Source organism: Thermobia domestica, chromosome 8 (genome assembly GCF_964235325.1).
Source record: "Thermobia domestica chromosome 8, izTheDome1.hap1.1, whole genome shotgun sequence".
NCBI classification, from domain to species: domain Eukaryota; kingdom Metazoa; phylum Arthropoda; class Insecta; order Zygentoma; family Lepismatidae; genus Thermobia; species Thermobia domestica.
In genome coordinates this window covers 257415771-257428510 of record NC_137461.1, presented here as the reverse complement: position 1 = coordinate 257428510, position 12740 = coordinate 257415771, and the positions used below count along the sequence as shown (strand labels likewise).

The 12740-nt window shown below is 36.8% G+C and overlaps 1 protein-coding gene across 1 annotated transcript in view; it reads left to right on the top strand.

Moving 5' to 3' along the window:
- Positions 1-3653: 3653 nt before the first annotated feature.
- The window catches only part of Mid1 (calcium-permeable channel component Mid1), a 620340-nt gene continuing 611253 nt past the window's right edge, over positions 3654-12740 (top strand). Inside the window, exon 1 of the mRNA XM_081769655.1 lies at positions 3654-4355. Within this exon, the coding sequence (XP_081625781.1) occupies positions 3654-4355 (702 nt within the window). The remainder of the gene's footprint in view (positions 4356-12740) is intronic.

Sequence of the window (12740 nt, the reverse complement as noted above, 5' to 3'; positions counted from 1 at the left end):
AGTTCTTGAGTGTGGGGGTTTTCGCTGTGGGGTTTTTGACCTAGACCCTATTTTTGAATGTCTTATAAATGCCCCGTAGGTGTTACCTAACCAGGGGACAGCTAGGAGTTCCTCCAAAAATGATATTAATAATCTATGCATATTATTCACCTAGCTGAAAGCGCCTTAGGACATCACTGATCTGAGTTATGACAAAGACACAGGGGCGAACCCACATAGGAGTCCATCAAGTCCGGACCCATGGCCAAAACTTCCCAACTCAACATACATTTGTACACTTTCGCAATAAAACGCTACTTGTTTAACAGGGAAATGATTAATGTTGCGAGAAAATTTGACCTTACACTTCTTCTGTACTCTTTCTCTTATAAGATGATCTAGTTCTATCATTTCTTTCTGAAAATATAAATGGAAATATTTTACAATTACTTATCGTCTTTTCGGGTGCAGAATAATACCCGTTCAATACTACGTAGACATAGTAGTTTGTAATACTGGACCCCCCCAAAAGCTTAGATCCCTCCCAACAAAAATTTCTGGGTGCCTGCAAAGAAATGTAAGCTGTTTCGACGTATAAACTGAAGTTTGAAGGCTAGGTAATGTAACAATATTTTCTTCTTAATAATACATAATTAATAAACAGTCTTGAATACTTTAAGATTTTTGTTTAATTGAGTGAACTATCATAAATTATGACAATCAATTACTGTATAATTTCCGTCATATACAAATAACCGTTTACATTCAGAAATTTATGTTAAAACTACTAAGTGAGCGCCTTCGTGGCTAAGTGGCTAGCGTACGCACCTTTGGCGTGGAAGATCCGTGTTTGATTCGCGACGGAAGCTCATCTGGTTCGGATTCCACATTAATCAGTAGGTCCCGTCTCATATAGCCAAGCTACTGAAAGGGACGTTAAACTGAAAATTCCCACAAATGTTGTGCAGTAAATAATTGAAGCCTGTCCGTAAGCCGTCGTTGTGAATCATGAATGGCAATTTTGTGTATCGAGTTTGTTTTCGATGCAGTAGAGTGTATATAGTCTTTATGTGTGTCCTGAGAGAACGAGAATTGTAGGGCACTGGCTCATACCTATTTTCATCTTCATTTCGCAACATATTCGACTAAGTCTATGAACTCCTTCGTTTTGCATATTTTAAATTTCCTTCTCTCGTTACAGATTAATAAATGATTACTCAGATTGTTCCCCACTATCATGCTGGGTGAGCTCTGCTATGCCCACAGGTTTTGATTGTATTTAGGAGATTGGTTGTCAGGTTGAGTATGAGGTTTATTAATACCTAGTATTTCATAGAAGTTCTTTAGGTGTCTCCGCTACTGTTAAGGGAGATTAATAGATACAGGCCTTAGTACCAACTTCAACTTTAGTTTTTATTAGGAGGCACGGTGGCTCAGTGGTAGAGCGTTTACCTCTGGTGGGGGTCCGTAGTTCGACCTCGGTCAAGTAAGTTTGTGGCGGACAACATCATGTCCGCGGATTTTCTCGGAGTATTTCCGTGTCCTCCCACTTTCTCATTCCACCAATTATTTCATCATCGTTCACTTTGTTTAATTATCGTCTCCCTTAGCCTAAAGGGTATAATCGTGGGACGTTAAACTCAAAAAAAATTCATTTCGTTTCATTTTTAAGTTTTTATCATATTCATTTGATTAAAGGGCATGTTCTAAGGGGTACAGGGGGTTCAAAACTTTTTTCTATAAAATAGTGTACTTTAAGGATTTTTATTGTAAAACTTCAATTGAAATGTGTATCCAGAAGGGGAAAGGGGTTCAAATACTTTGTATAAACGTTTTCCTTGTGTGAAAAGCAGGCATTCCAGCTATAGTGATAATACATCAAATAGACAAATGATAATCAAATAAAATGAATTTTTATGCCCTTTTAACTGAAAGAGACGCGTGATTCGCGAAAATAAACAATTTTAAAATTATTAGTGGAATAAGAACGTGGGAGGAAATAGAAGAACCCCGAGAAAACCTACAGATGGCCTGAGATCGTACCAGGCACCCCTCACATCAGAGGTGTATACAGGCCAGTATCCAGAGGGGTCTAGGGGGCCGGGCCCTCCTAAATTTTTACTGGCCCCCTCTAAAATTTTCACAGTAGGCTAGCAAATGAACTATAATATTTTTTGATCCCCTAACTTTCACCGCCCCCCCTACATTTTCGTGCTGGCTACGGGCCTGGGTGTACACTCTAGCATTTAATTAATGTTCCTCAAAAATAACCATTTCAAAGAATGAAGGAAAGATCACGTACATTGAACATTCAAAAATAATTTTCCTCGCCAGTCCATTAGGTAAATACTGGATTATACTATTATCTATGGGCTACTTCCTTCCCAATTAACATTCATTTTCTTAGTTATTCTAATCTAAAATGACCTCACGATGGATAAAGCAGGATATGAACCAATAATATTTCTTCATATTCGGTTTTACACTTTCACAGTGCGGCTATAATACAACGCCGGCTAAATAATTTAAGTGTATCCTATCTGTATCAAGTGTTTGAACAAATGATCACCAAATGTAAAGAGAGTTCTTACTGGTCCGGAACATGTAGCTTATTACCCACCTGTGTTGAGTGAATGTGTTTTCTGTATATTAAAACAGCGTGTAAACAGTTACGTTTCATGTTTTAACAAATTGTTAACGTCATACCTTTTATGTTCGCAGCTACTTAAAAATCTTCGCAACAACAATCGCCGCCCCGCGCCCCTTGCCTTACACGAAGGATAAATCTCGACAGAATATCGACCAGCTCTCTCTGCCTTGCTGTACCTCCCGACCGGATCCCCGCGCTCTCTTTCTCTCGCACACACACACTCACACGCACTCATGAAGGGACATGAGCGACATTGGCGGCTAAGTGCAGAACTACTGCTATCCCTTCCCCCGCCGTTATCAAGTGGGAGGATGGGGGCTCCTCGCAGAAGGTGGTGCCCTCTTGATTGGTCTCTCTCCACTTTTCAATATGGCCGCCAGTGATCCGAGCGAGGTTTAGCAGTCCAGAATGAGAAGGGCTGGAGGCTCGGGTGTCGGGAGTGAATCCGTAAAAACCTTGGCCCTTGAGTTCTTCCGTGTGTCCTCAGTACGGTTAGGGGTGCTTGCGGGGTTTCTTGTTCCGATTTTATGGGTGATTTTCGACATCGGCGGTTTCCGGTTTCCACGATCGCTCCAAAGTCAAAATTTTCGTTACCGCCAGCCAGTGAAACTTCAGGAAGGCGAAGAGATTCCTCGTCAGCAACAACACAACAACAACTTTATCATCAATCTTATCAACAACAACGGAAACAGCAACAAGTTTGTGAGCAAGGCGACGAAGGTGGTTCAGGAAATCTGCGGTCGTCATCGCTGTATGTCGACTGGTGTTGTTACTAACGTATGTTGTGCTCCTGGTGTTCCAGTGTGGCGTAGCCCCGTAGTGCAATGTCTGCTAGGAGCTCTGGCTGTTTTCGTAACTGTCCTCAAAGTAGCGGCCGCTCAGCTGATTTGGACACCTTGAGCGAGCATCATTATTCTTATCATCATCATCGTCACCATCATCCTCGTCCTGGTACGTTGCCACCGGGGTCCTGTCTCGTCGTCGACACGCCGCGGGGGACCCCAGTTCAAACCCAGGAGGAACGATGCACGTACCGAAGCTAAGGCTATACCATGGCTTCACTCTTGTGGAAAAACCGGTACAAGACTTATTGCAAAGATGGCGGCGATGCCTTGCCTCTTTGCTTTTCTTCACGATTATCTTGACTGATAATTTTGGCCTCAGTCTATGCGACGGGAATATTACGAACCGTAGCTACTATTCTTCCTCGTCCTTATCCTCTTTCCGAAATCCCTGGCTACCTACAGACTTCTTAGAGTCCATGCACTGGAGCAATTATACATATAATTCACTACTGAGGCGGACCGGAAAAGTTTGTGAGGGGCCTGGACCACCCCTAAATAGGGACGAAAATATTCGTCACCAGGTTGCAGCTACTACTCTTAGCAACGTTAGCAGCGAAATTGCCTGTACAACTTCAGCTGCTACAACTAATAATCAGTGCCTTTATTATTCTACGAAATCGCACAAAGATCGTCAACACAACATAAAATGTGCTACCAATTTGACGCTACAACATTGCTTTCAATATAATTTGTCACTTGTGTTGAGCGAAACAATGTTGGAGGAAGCGAAGAGTAATAGTGAAAAATGTACCTCTTATCTTAGTGAGCTAAAAAAGTGGGATAAGTTAGCGCAAAGAATTATATGTGAGTTTGAGGATTTGTTGGATAAGTATGACTGCGGAAAGAGTTATTCTGTGAAATATGGATGCAAAGAATGCAAGGTAGGTAGGTTGCATACTCACATTCCAGCTACAAATAACTTATTTTAAAAAATTCGTATTTCATTTGTTTTCTTTACTAATAATTGTGTACTAAAATCTAGTGACCAAACTTAACATAACTGTTATTTCTTATCATTTGAGTTCTCTTGGAACACAGAAGGATAAATATTCAATTTTGCGACCTCTTCCTACTAACACAGACTATTCACTTATCTCCCCCCTTTTTTTTGTCGTTGAAGAAATGCTATTTATACTATATAAAAGCTTTAGCAGAAAATTTTCTGCACATATATCCTTGCGATTATATGTAATTGACGCATTCTACTTATTCAACACATTTTTGTGGATTTTTTTAAATGACTAACTCACTGGCGCCATTAAAACTCTCGTTCTACATGAAGAGCCCACAATTCACTACTTCTATTCTGTTTATAGGTTGCCATTTTCGTATTTAGCTGTAACACGTTAATTTAAAGTGACAAATAATTCTCATTAAATTATATGTAGAGAATACTGTTTATTAGAACATTAGGAAATTTGTGCTAAATATTTTGCAGGGACAATTTCGTGTTGGTACAACAAAACGTAAATTTTCATTTTTTTTTTATTGAGAGAGAGAGAGAGAGTCGAACAGTGTTTACCATTTAGCCGAGCTATCGAATGCATAGATCTTTGGCGAGTGTTGTAGCTCTGCGAATCTGGTACTTGTTTCATGCAACGCAAAATCTTGGCATTGTGTCAAATCATAAATCTTTTTTTTTCTCTTGCTTGCTTTTATCTCCAGACTGGAGTTGTCAGTTGTTAGCTTGGTATAAAATGAAAGAAAGAAAGAAAAAAAAAGTTCAGCTGCACAGCTCGAGAAAATTTTGCGTAATCGTAAGACTATCGCGGAGAATCAGCCGCGGTCAGCTGATTACTCTCATGTAGGGGAGGTAGACAGTACGACATAGAACTTAATGGAAGGGGGTAGTATACTCGAAGGGAGAGACCTGAAGGGGGAAACACTAATACATGGTATTCAGGTGGTAGAGTGTGGTAGATGTATAGGAACGCGCAGTTCTGCCAACATTTTAGACTTGTGCATTGCTGCAAAGGTCCCCAGCCAATGCGGGTTGCGCTGTACTTTCTAATACGCAACCTGTATGGAGCAGCCACAGTCTGGGCCGGCTTCCATCTTTATCATTCTCTTTTCTCTCCTCGCAATCTGTGATCTCCCCCTCACTCACACACATCGAAATGCACATACACAAAGTGTGTGTCAGAACAGAGTGGTTACCAAACCACTGCAGCGAAAACGGGGAAAAGGTACGCCCACGCGTTCGAAACGGACGTTAGGTTATTTCTTTTACATATACTTAAATACTTCATCATATTTCAGCATTGATAATTGCAATCTTTTTTTAACGTCTTTTAATTACGCGGGCACAAGTCTATCGTTTATGTTAATACCGCAAAAATCTTCTTCATAAGCGCTGTATTTTCTTCATTCTATCTAGCCAAGTACGCTTTTGCTTTCCTATCAGCTACTCTTCAGCGGTAATGGTGTGCGTGTGTGGAGCTTTGTGTACCGGGAAGGTTGCCAAAACTTCACTTCAACCGTAGATTGTGTTGGTTCTATTTCATCCGAGCGAGGTTTTACTCACTTGACTTCTTGGCTGGTGGCTGTCGAGAGGTTCCACATATCCCATTCGTCTTCTTTTGCTCTGTATGTTGTCGTCAACAAGAGAAACAGATATGTCTTTCTCTCTCTCTCTCTCTCTCCCTACACAACACATATACACTCCATTGACAAACATGCAATCAACAATCAGACATGCATGGAAACAGAGGAGCTTTTCCTAAATAAATTCTACAATACCGTATTGTTAGTGTCTAACGGGAAAATATATATCTAAATATCAGACATGTAACAATCAATAGATTTTATTGTTCTAAAACAAATCGGTATGCATGAGTGTAAAACCTCATACGTAGTTCTCGAGAAAGTAGAGAAAAACTAATTTCTTTGTAAACCTAAACCTTGGTACTGTACGACAACCATATGCATAAGTCGAGTAAGTAGAGATAAACGAATTTGTTTGTAAACCTAAACCTTGGTACTGTACGAGAACCATATACATAAGCGTAAAATCTCATATGTAGTTCTCGAGCAAGTAGAGAAAAACTCATTTCTTTGTAAACCTGAACCTTTTTACTGTACGAAACCCAGATGCATAGCGTAAAACCTCATACTTAGTTCTTGATTAAGTAGAAAAAAAAAGATTAATTTCTTTGTAAACATAAATCTTGATACAGTCCAAGAACCATATGCATAAGTGTAAAATCTCATAACTAGTTCTCGAGCAAGTAGAGAAAATTAAACTTGGTACTGTCCAAGAACCATATACATGAGCGTAAAACATCATACTTAGTTCTCGAGAAAGTAGAGAAAAACGAATTTCTTTGTAAAACTGAAACTTGATGCTGTACAAGAACCATGTCTCTTATTAAGGTGAAATTTTAACTAAAAAAAACACCCTAATTAAGGTCTTCATTATGACACTACCAAGACGACAATATGTAATCTGGTTAAAGAGAAATTGCCTAAAATTATCATTAACACTTAAATATTAATTTCTGTTTAGTTAAAAGAAATACCAGAAGGTAATACATTACATCGATCTGGTCAAAATAATATATTTGTAGCTTAAATCCGTAAATTTCGAGAAAATCGAAAAAATCGAACTTCCGTGGTGCTAAAAAAGTATATCGTTTCTTGCTAATAATAAACAACAGCTTTTTATTTTTCTGGAAGAAATTGTTATTAAATTGCTATTTGTTGTTTGCTGTACAGTATGTGTAGTAAAATAGAGCAGTTACTCAGATTGTATCTGTTGCTGTCTGCCTTATCCTTCCATAGTAACACAGATACCTTTTACGCTGCCTTATCCTTCCATAGTAACACAGATACCTTTTACGCATATACTATTTCTAATTAAAAGGTATCAGATCGAGTTCGCACTTTCCTGTTTTTCTTTCTTTCTTTCTTTCTTTCTTTTTTTCTTTTTCTTTTTTTTTTTTGAGCAACGATAGAGAGTTCTCTCGTAAATAAGCCGTTCGCGTACACACCTTTGACTGTGGGAGACCCGTGTTCAATTCCCGGTGGGAGTTCATGTAGTTTAATAGCAAAAACACAGCGGATGTAAAATAGTTAAGCTGTAGTCCCACGTCTCATATAGCCTCGCTGCTGAAAGGGACGCTAAACTAAAATAAAATGAAATCGAGCGATGATATGATAAAAAAAAAAGGTGTGTAGTAATCGTGAAAATAAAGTTCGAATTTGATATTTCAAACGGATATACATGTTCCATGGCCGCCATATGTCGCAAAAGTGATGTTTTCTCGTTCAAACATATGTACACTTGTCTAGGTACCATACCCTTCAATATATCTGGACCAAATTATAAGATTTGTTTTCATAAGATCGTCCAGAGGGGTATTTCGAGTATTCTTCTTATCCGTTAAAGTACATAGAAGTGGTTACTGGAGAGTGAAAATAACGAAGAGTGCGAAATTCTCCAAAACGACTCTAACAATTCTGCTTATATATGTCATACATTAATGTTTCATTAACAACCCTTTAATGTGAATTGCGTAGTGTAGTCGCTGATGCTCTTGACTTTGGTGCGAGCGGTTTCGTGTTCGATTCACAATGGGGAAGGTGTAACAGCTTTTTCAAAGCAGCCATCCTGAGATTTTCCCTGTTTTTTCCTTATTCACACCCAGGGAAATACCTGGATGCCACCTAAGATAATGGTCCTGCCCGCTTTCCTCTTTCTCTATTCCTTTGTTCATCTCCAATTCTTAGGGCAGTGTGATTCCCAAGGGACATCATCCCTCATATGTGCGACGAGCTAACATGATCATGGGTGCCGAAAACCCAGAAATCGAATCCCTAACTTTAACAATCCTTTAAATATGGTTTAAACCATTTTTTTTTCGGGGGGAAAATCCACAACATATAGTTTATTGTTCAAGGGTAAGTTCTTTTCAGATAATTTTCTCAGTCGAATTCATGTTCTTATTTCACTTTAAATATTTCATTTCCAACCGTAGGATACGGAAATTTATTTCCCATGAAAAGATCCATAACGGATAGTATACTTTTGGGGTGAGTTTCTTTCAGGCGAAATGTTCCGAAAATGCCTATTTTTTATAATCTTGTTCATATTTCGTAGACATAAATACATGCTTCAATAATAACTTCATCTTATACATAAAATGACATAATTTTATAAATAGGAGCAATACATTTTATTGGAGGGGACTAATACCAGGGAGGCAGCCACGTGGGGATCCATCGAACCCGTACCCTCCAAAAAAAGCTTGGTAATTCGACATATTTGTTCACTTTCTTAATAAAACTATACTTTTTGAATAGAGAAATGATTGATGCAAACTGTTATATTTCAATATGTTTTCTTTCCTTATAAAACCAATCTATTTCTATCATTTTTTCTGGGAATACAGATGGGGTACTTAACAATTAATCGGGTCTTTTCGGATGTAGAATAACACCGATTCAATACTATATAGACATAGTGTCTTGCAGTATTGAACCCCCCCCCCCAAACTTTTGACCTCTCCCAAGAAAATATTCTGGGTACGTGTCTGGCTTATACTCTTTATTTACTATTATAGAAATCAAATAATTAAATGAATCACATAACAGTGCAATAACGTATACCATGTAAATAAGTTCGGTTTGGGTTTTTGGTAAACCATACTCTTTAACAAGCCAAATTTTTTTACCAAGCTTAAACTTAAATTTAGAACATTTACCTGAAATTAAACGAAGTATTCTTTAAGGTAAATCAGTATTTGAAAACAGAAAACATTTATGTTTTTAGATTTGTGAAGTAGAAAAGAAAAAGTAATTTAGTTTCACTTTAGCGCTGTATTCTACGGAAAGAGTAGCAGTTTGTATCCTGAGATTTATACTAGCCTGGCGATCTCAACATAATCACGGGTAGTATATCAAGCTAGGATATGTATAATTAATCCTATGGGAATATATGGGAAACTGAGTTTTCGTTATCTATATCTTGGAATCAACTGCATGTATCACTTCCATCAACGAATTCATTTTCTCTCTTTTAATTCCCCACATCCTGGCCAAAATGTAAGCCATGTGAAGTTGGTCCAACAGATTACAGAAATACAACAATTTTTATGTCAAGATTTAGTGCGTAATTAGTGCCTATTAGTGCTCAAGCCTATAGAGTTAGTGCTCAAATTCTTCTAGAGAAATATTGATTATTAAGATGGTTGAGCCACCTTCACGCTTTCTAAAAGTGGTTTCAAAATCAAAATTAAACTACACAGTGATTTAGTGCTTAATTAGTACTCTTCATTACACATCATACCAGAATTAGAGTACAATAAATAAGGACATACGGGGCATACTTGTATTTAGGGTATATGTGAAGTTGGCCCAACCATTTTGAAAAAGAAAAATGTAAATTTTCACGTTAGAAGTTAACGCCTAATTAGTGCTTTCAATCCCACATAATTCGAGAATTTGTGCTCAATAAATAAGGGCATACAATATATTTGGGGTATATGTGAAGTTGTCCCAACCACGTTGTTGAAAATGGTAATAAATTTTCATGTTAGGAGGTAACGCCTAATTAGTGCTTTCAATCCCATGTAGTCCTAGAATTAATGATCAATAAAAGTTTTGTCTTGCGGCCGGACGTGAGTAAATACATAAAAGAGGTTCTGGTAAATCAAATTTCTTATTTTGTGCGTAATATAGTAATAAATTAATATAAAATACTGACGTATTAACTAATTTATGTTTGTGAGATGGTCTTTGTTCTTGTTCAGTTCCTCATCTCAGCCTGCCTGCTACACCATACTTTAATTGAATATGTGTTCTTTAACTATAGGGAACGTAACGACAACACATACTATTTTCCAAAGTAGTATTTTCTAAATATTAAATAACTACGTAGATATATTTCATTTATTACCCTTTGAATGCCTTAAAATTTTGAAAAATAAGGAAAAATAATATCTCAAAATCACTGATACGCAATGCCACACGTTTGACATTTTGTAAATTTTACAATGTTATTGATGTATTAACAGGAACAAGGATTTTAAGAAAACTAAAAATGTATCAAAACATTGTGATCTTGGCCAATGACTAGTTTTTGGATCAGGAGCCACAAAATTTTTGAACGGCCCTGAAATAGAGTTTTCGTATTTTGTATGGAATAAGCATATCATACTGAGTTAAGTGATAGTTTGGGCTTGGCTACACTCAAACTCCAGATATAAGGCCTACAAGAAAATTTTTTGTTGAAATATATTGGACCTTTTGATCCAATTGGACCAAGGGCCACAAAATATTTTGAACGGCCCCTAAATCGAATTTTCGTATATTCTACGAAACAAGCACATCATATTGAGTTAACTAATAGTTTGGGTTTGGCAGCATTCTCCAAATATAAGACCTACAAGAATTTTTTTTATTGAAATATATTGAATCTTTTGATTCAAAAAGTAGAAAGATGATATATATATATACAATGATAATTGATAGATTTTAATTAGCTGAACAAGGGTAAATTCACATGCGTGCTTTTAGAGAAAACTTAACATTTTGTTAATCTAAAAAAAAAATGATGCTGTACGTAGAGCCGGATTTTGGTTTAAGGAAACTCTGAGCTATAAAGTAATGTTCTGTTTGTTAAGTCCAGTTTCTCCTTTGTTAATGACAAATTGTCGCAGCTTTTTGTGTTGATCATATGTTGTATGACTTTGTATGGACCTACTAGATGTTTTAAAGCTATTCGAACATAACCTGTTGCCATTCAAGGAGTTCATGCAGAACGTAGTGCACCCTATAGAGCAATAAGCAAACTATAATTATATTTTAAGATGCAGGGAGATATTTTATGGCCAGCAGGGAAGAACATCATTTGCGGAGGGCAGGAGGGGGCAATTTCAGCCCTTTCTGTGAGTTTAAGTACGTTTTAATTATTATTGTATTGAATTAGTAATATATTAATAAACAATGTGTAAGCCTTATATAAGTGAACGAACTTTTCTCCCTTTAGCAAAATCTGAAATGACGTTACTGGATTCTATGCTACACAAAACTGCACTCTTTCTGCATATAGATTTTGTATTTTATTTATGTTATATTTTGGACATGAACTTCCATTCTCTTTCCCTTTAAATCTTTTGGGGCTCCCAAGAAAGTGGGGGGCTAAGCTATAGCTTATTTAGCTTGTAAGCAGGCGTGCACCTTTAAGTTTTGTTAAAATCAATGAAGGATAAATATTTTTTACATTACTAGTTGTCTAAACATTCTCTCTATGAAAACTTCCTTTATATTGATCTATTTGTTATGCAGGGTGCCTTGGGGTAATTATAAGACAAACAAATCAAATTTTGATGTATCTCAAAAACAATTGGACAGAACCACACGAAACTTAGACAGCTTAATTCTCCCAGTAATTTATGAAGATAGCTAGCGTGAATTGTGTGTATGTCGCAAGTTTCGAGAGAAAAGTAGAAAAATCAGTGCTCAAAATTACCCCGGCTCGCGGCAATTTTGAGACACCTCGGGGTAATTATGAGACACACGATTTTCTGAGTTCGTAAAGCACTTATGATTATGAAACAAGATGTAATTATGCGACAAGAGTTTCTACCTTCTGCTAGATGTGGTGAAATATTAAGACACTTCATACAAAGTCTGTGAATATTGTTTTATTATAACCACTTGTATTAGCAATTGTTTTAACGGAGAATAGGGTTAACATTTTTATTGACTGTTTACTATGAACAAAGTAACTGTAGTAAACATTTAATATCAGCAGTTAGATTTGCATTTTCTGATAATGCCCTGAAAAGGACCAGTTAGTTAATATTAGTTTTACCCACAAAAAATAATAATAATAAAATAAAATAAATTTTACTTTGTTTCCTCATGCTATAGACCGCATGTTATAACCATTTGCATGATTAATCTTATAGATACAAAGAAGAGTAGCTTCAAAGAGTGAACACAAATATTGATAAACAACGCTCATATAACATAAGTTCACCACAAAAATGAAATTGTAGCCGTAACACTTTGAAATTTTGGCTACAAAACAAAGTCATTTTAAAAAAAGTGAAAACGAATATTCATAAACAAATGCTAGGACTATATCCCAAAACTACACCGGTTCATAATTTTTTTCTTTTTTGTTAAATTTTCTTATACAGTGACAAAATTGACAATGCCGAAAACAAAATAAATAAATAAAAAGCATTGAAAGTGAACACACACACACACTTATATATATATATTTATATATATCGGGCCGGATCGAGGATTCTCTGAGG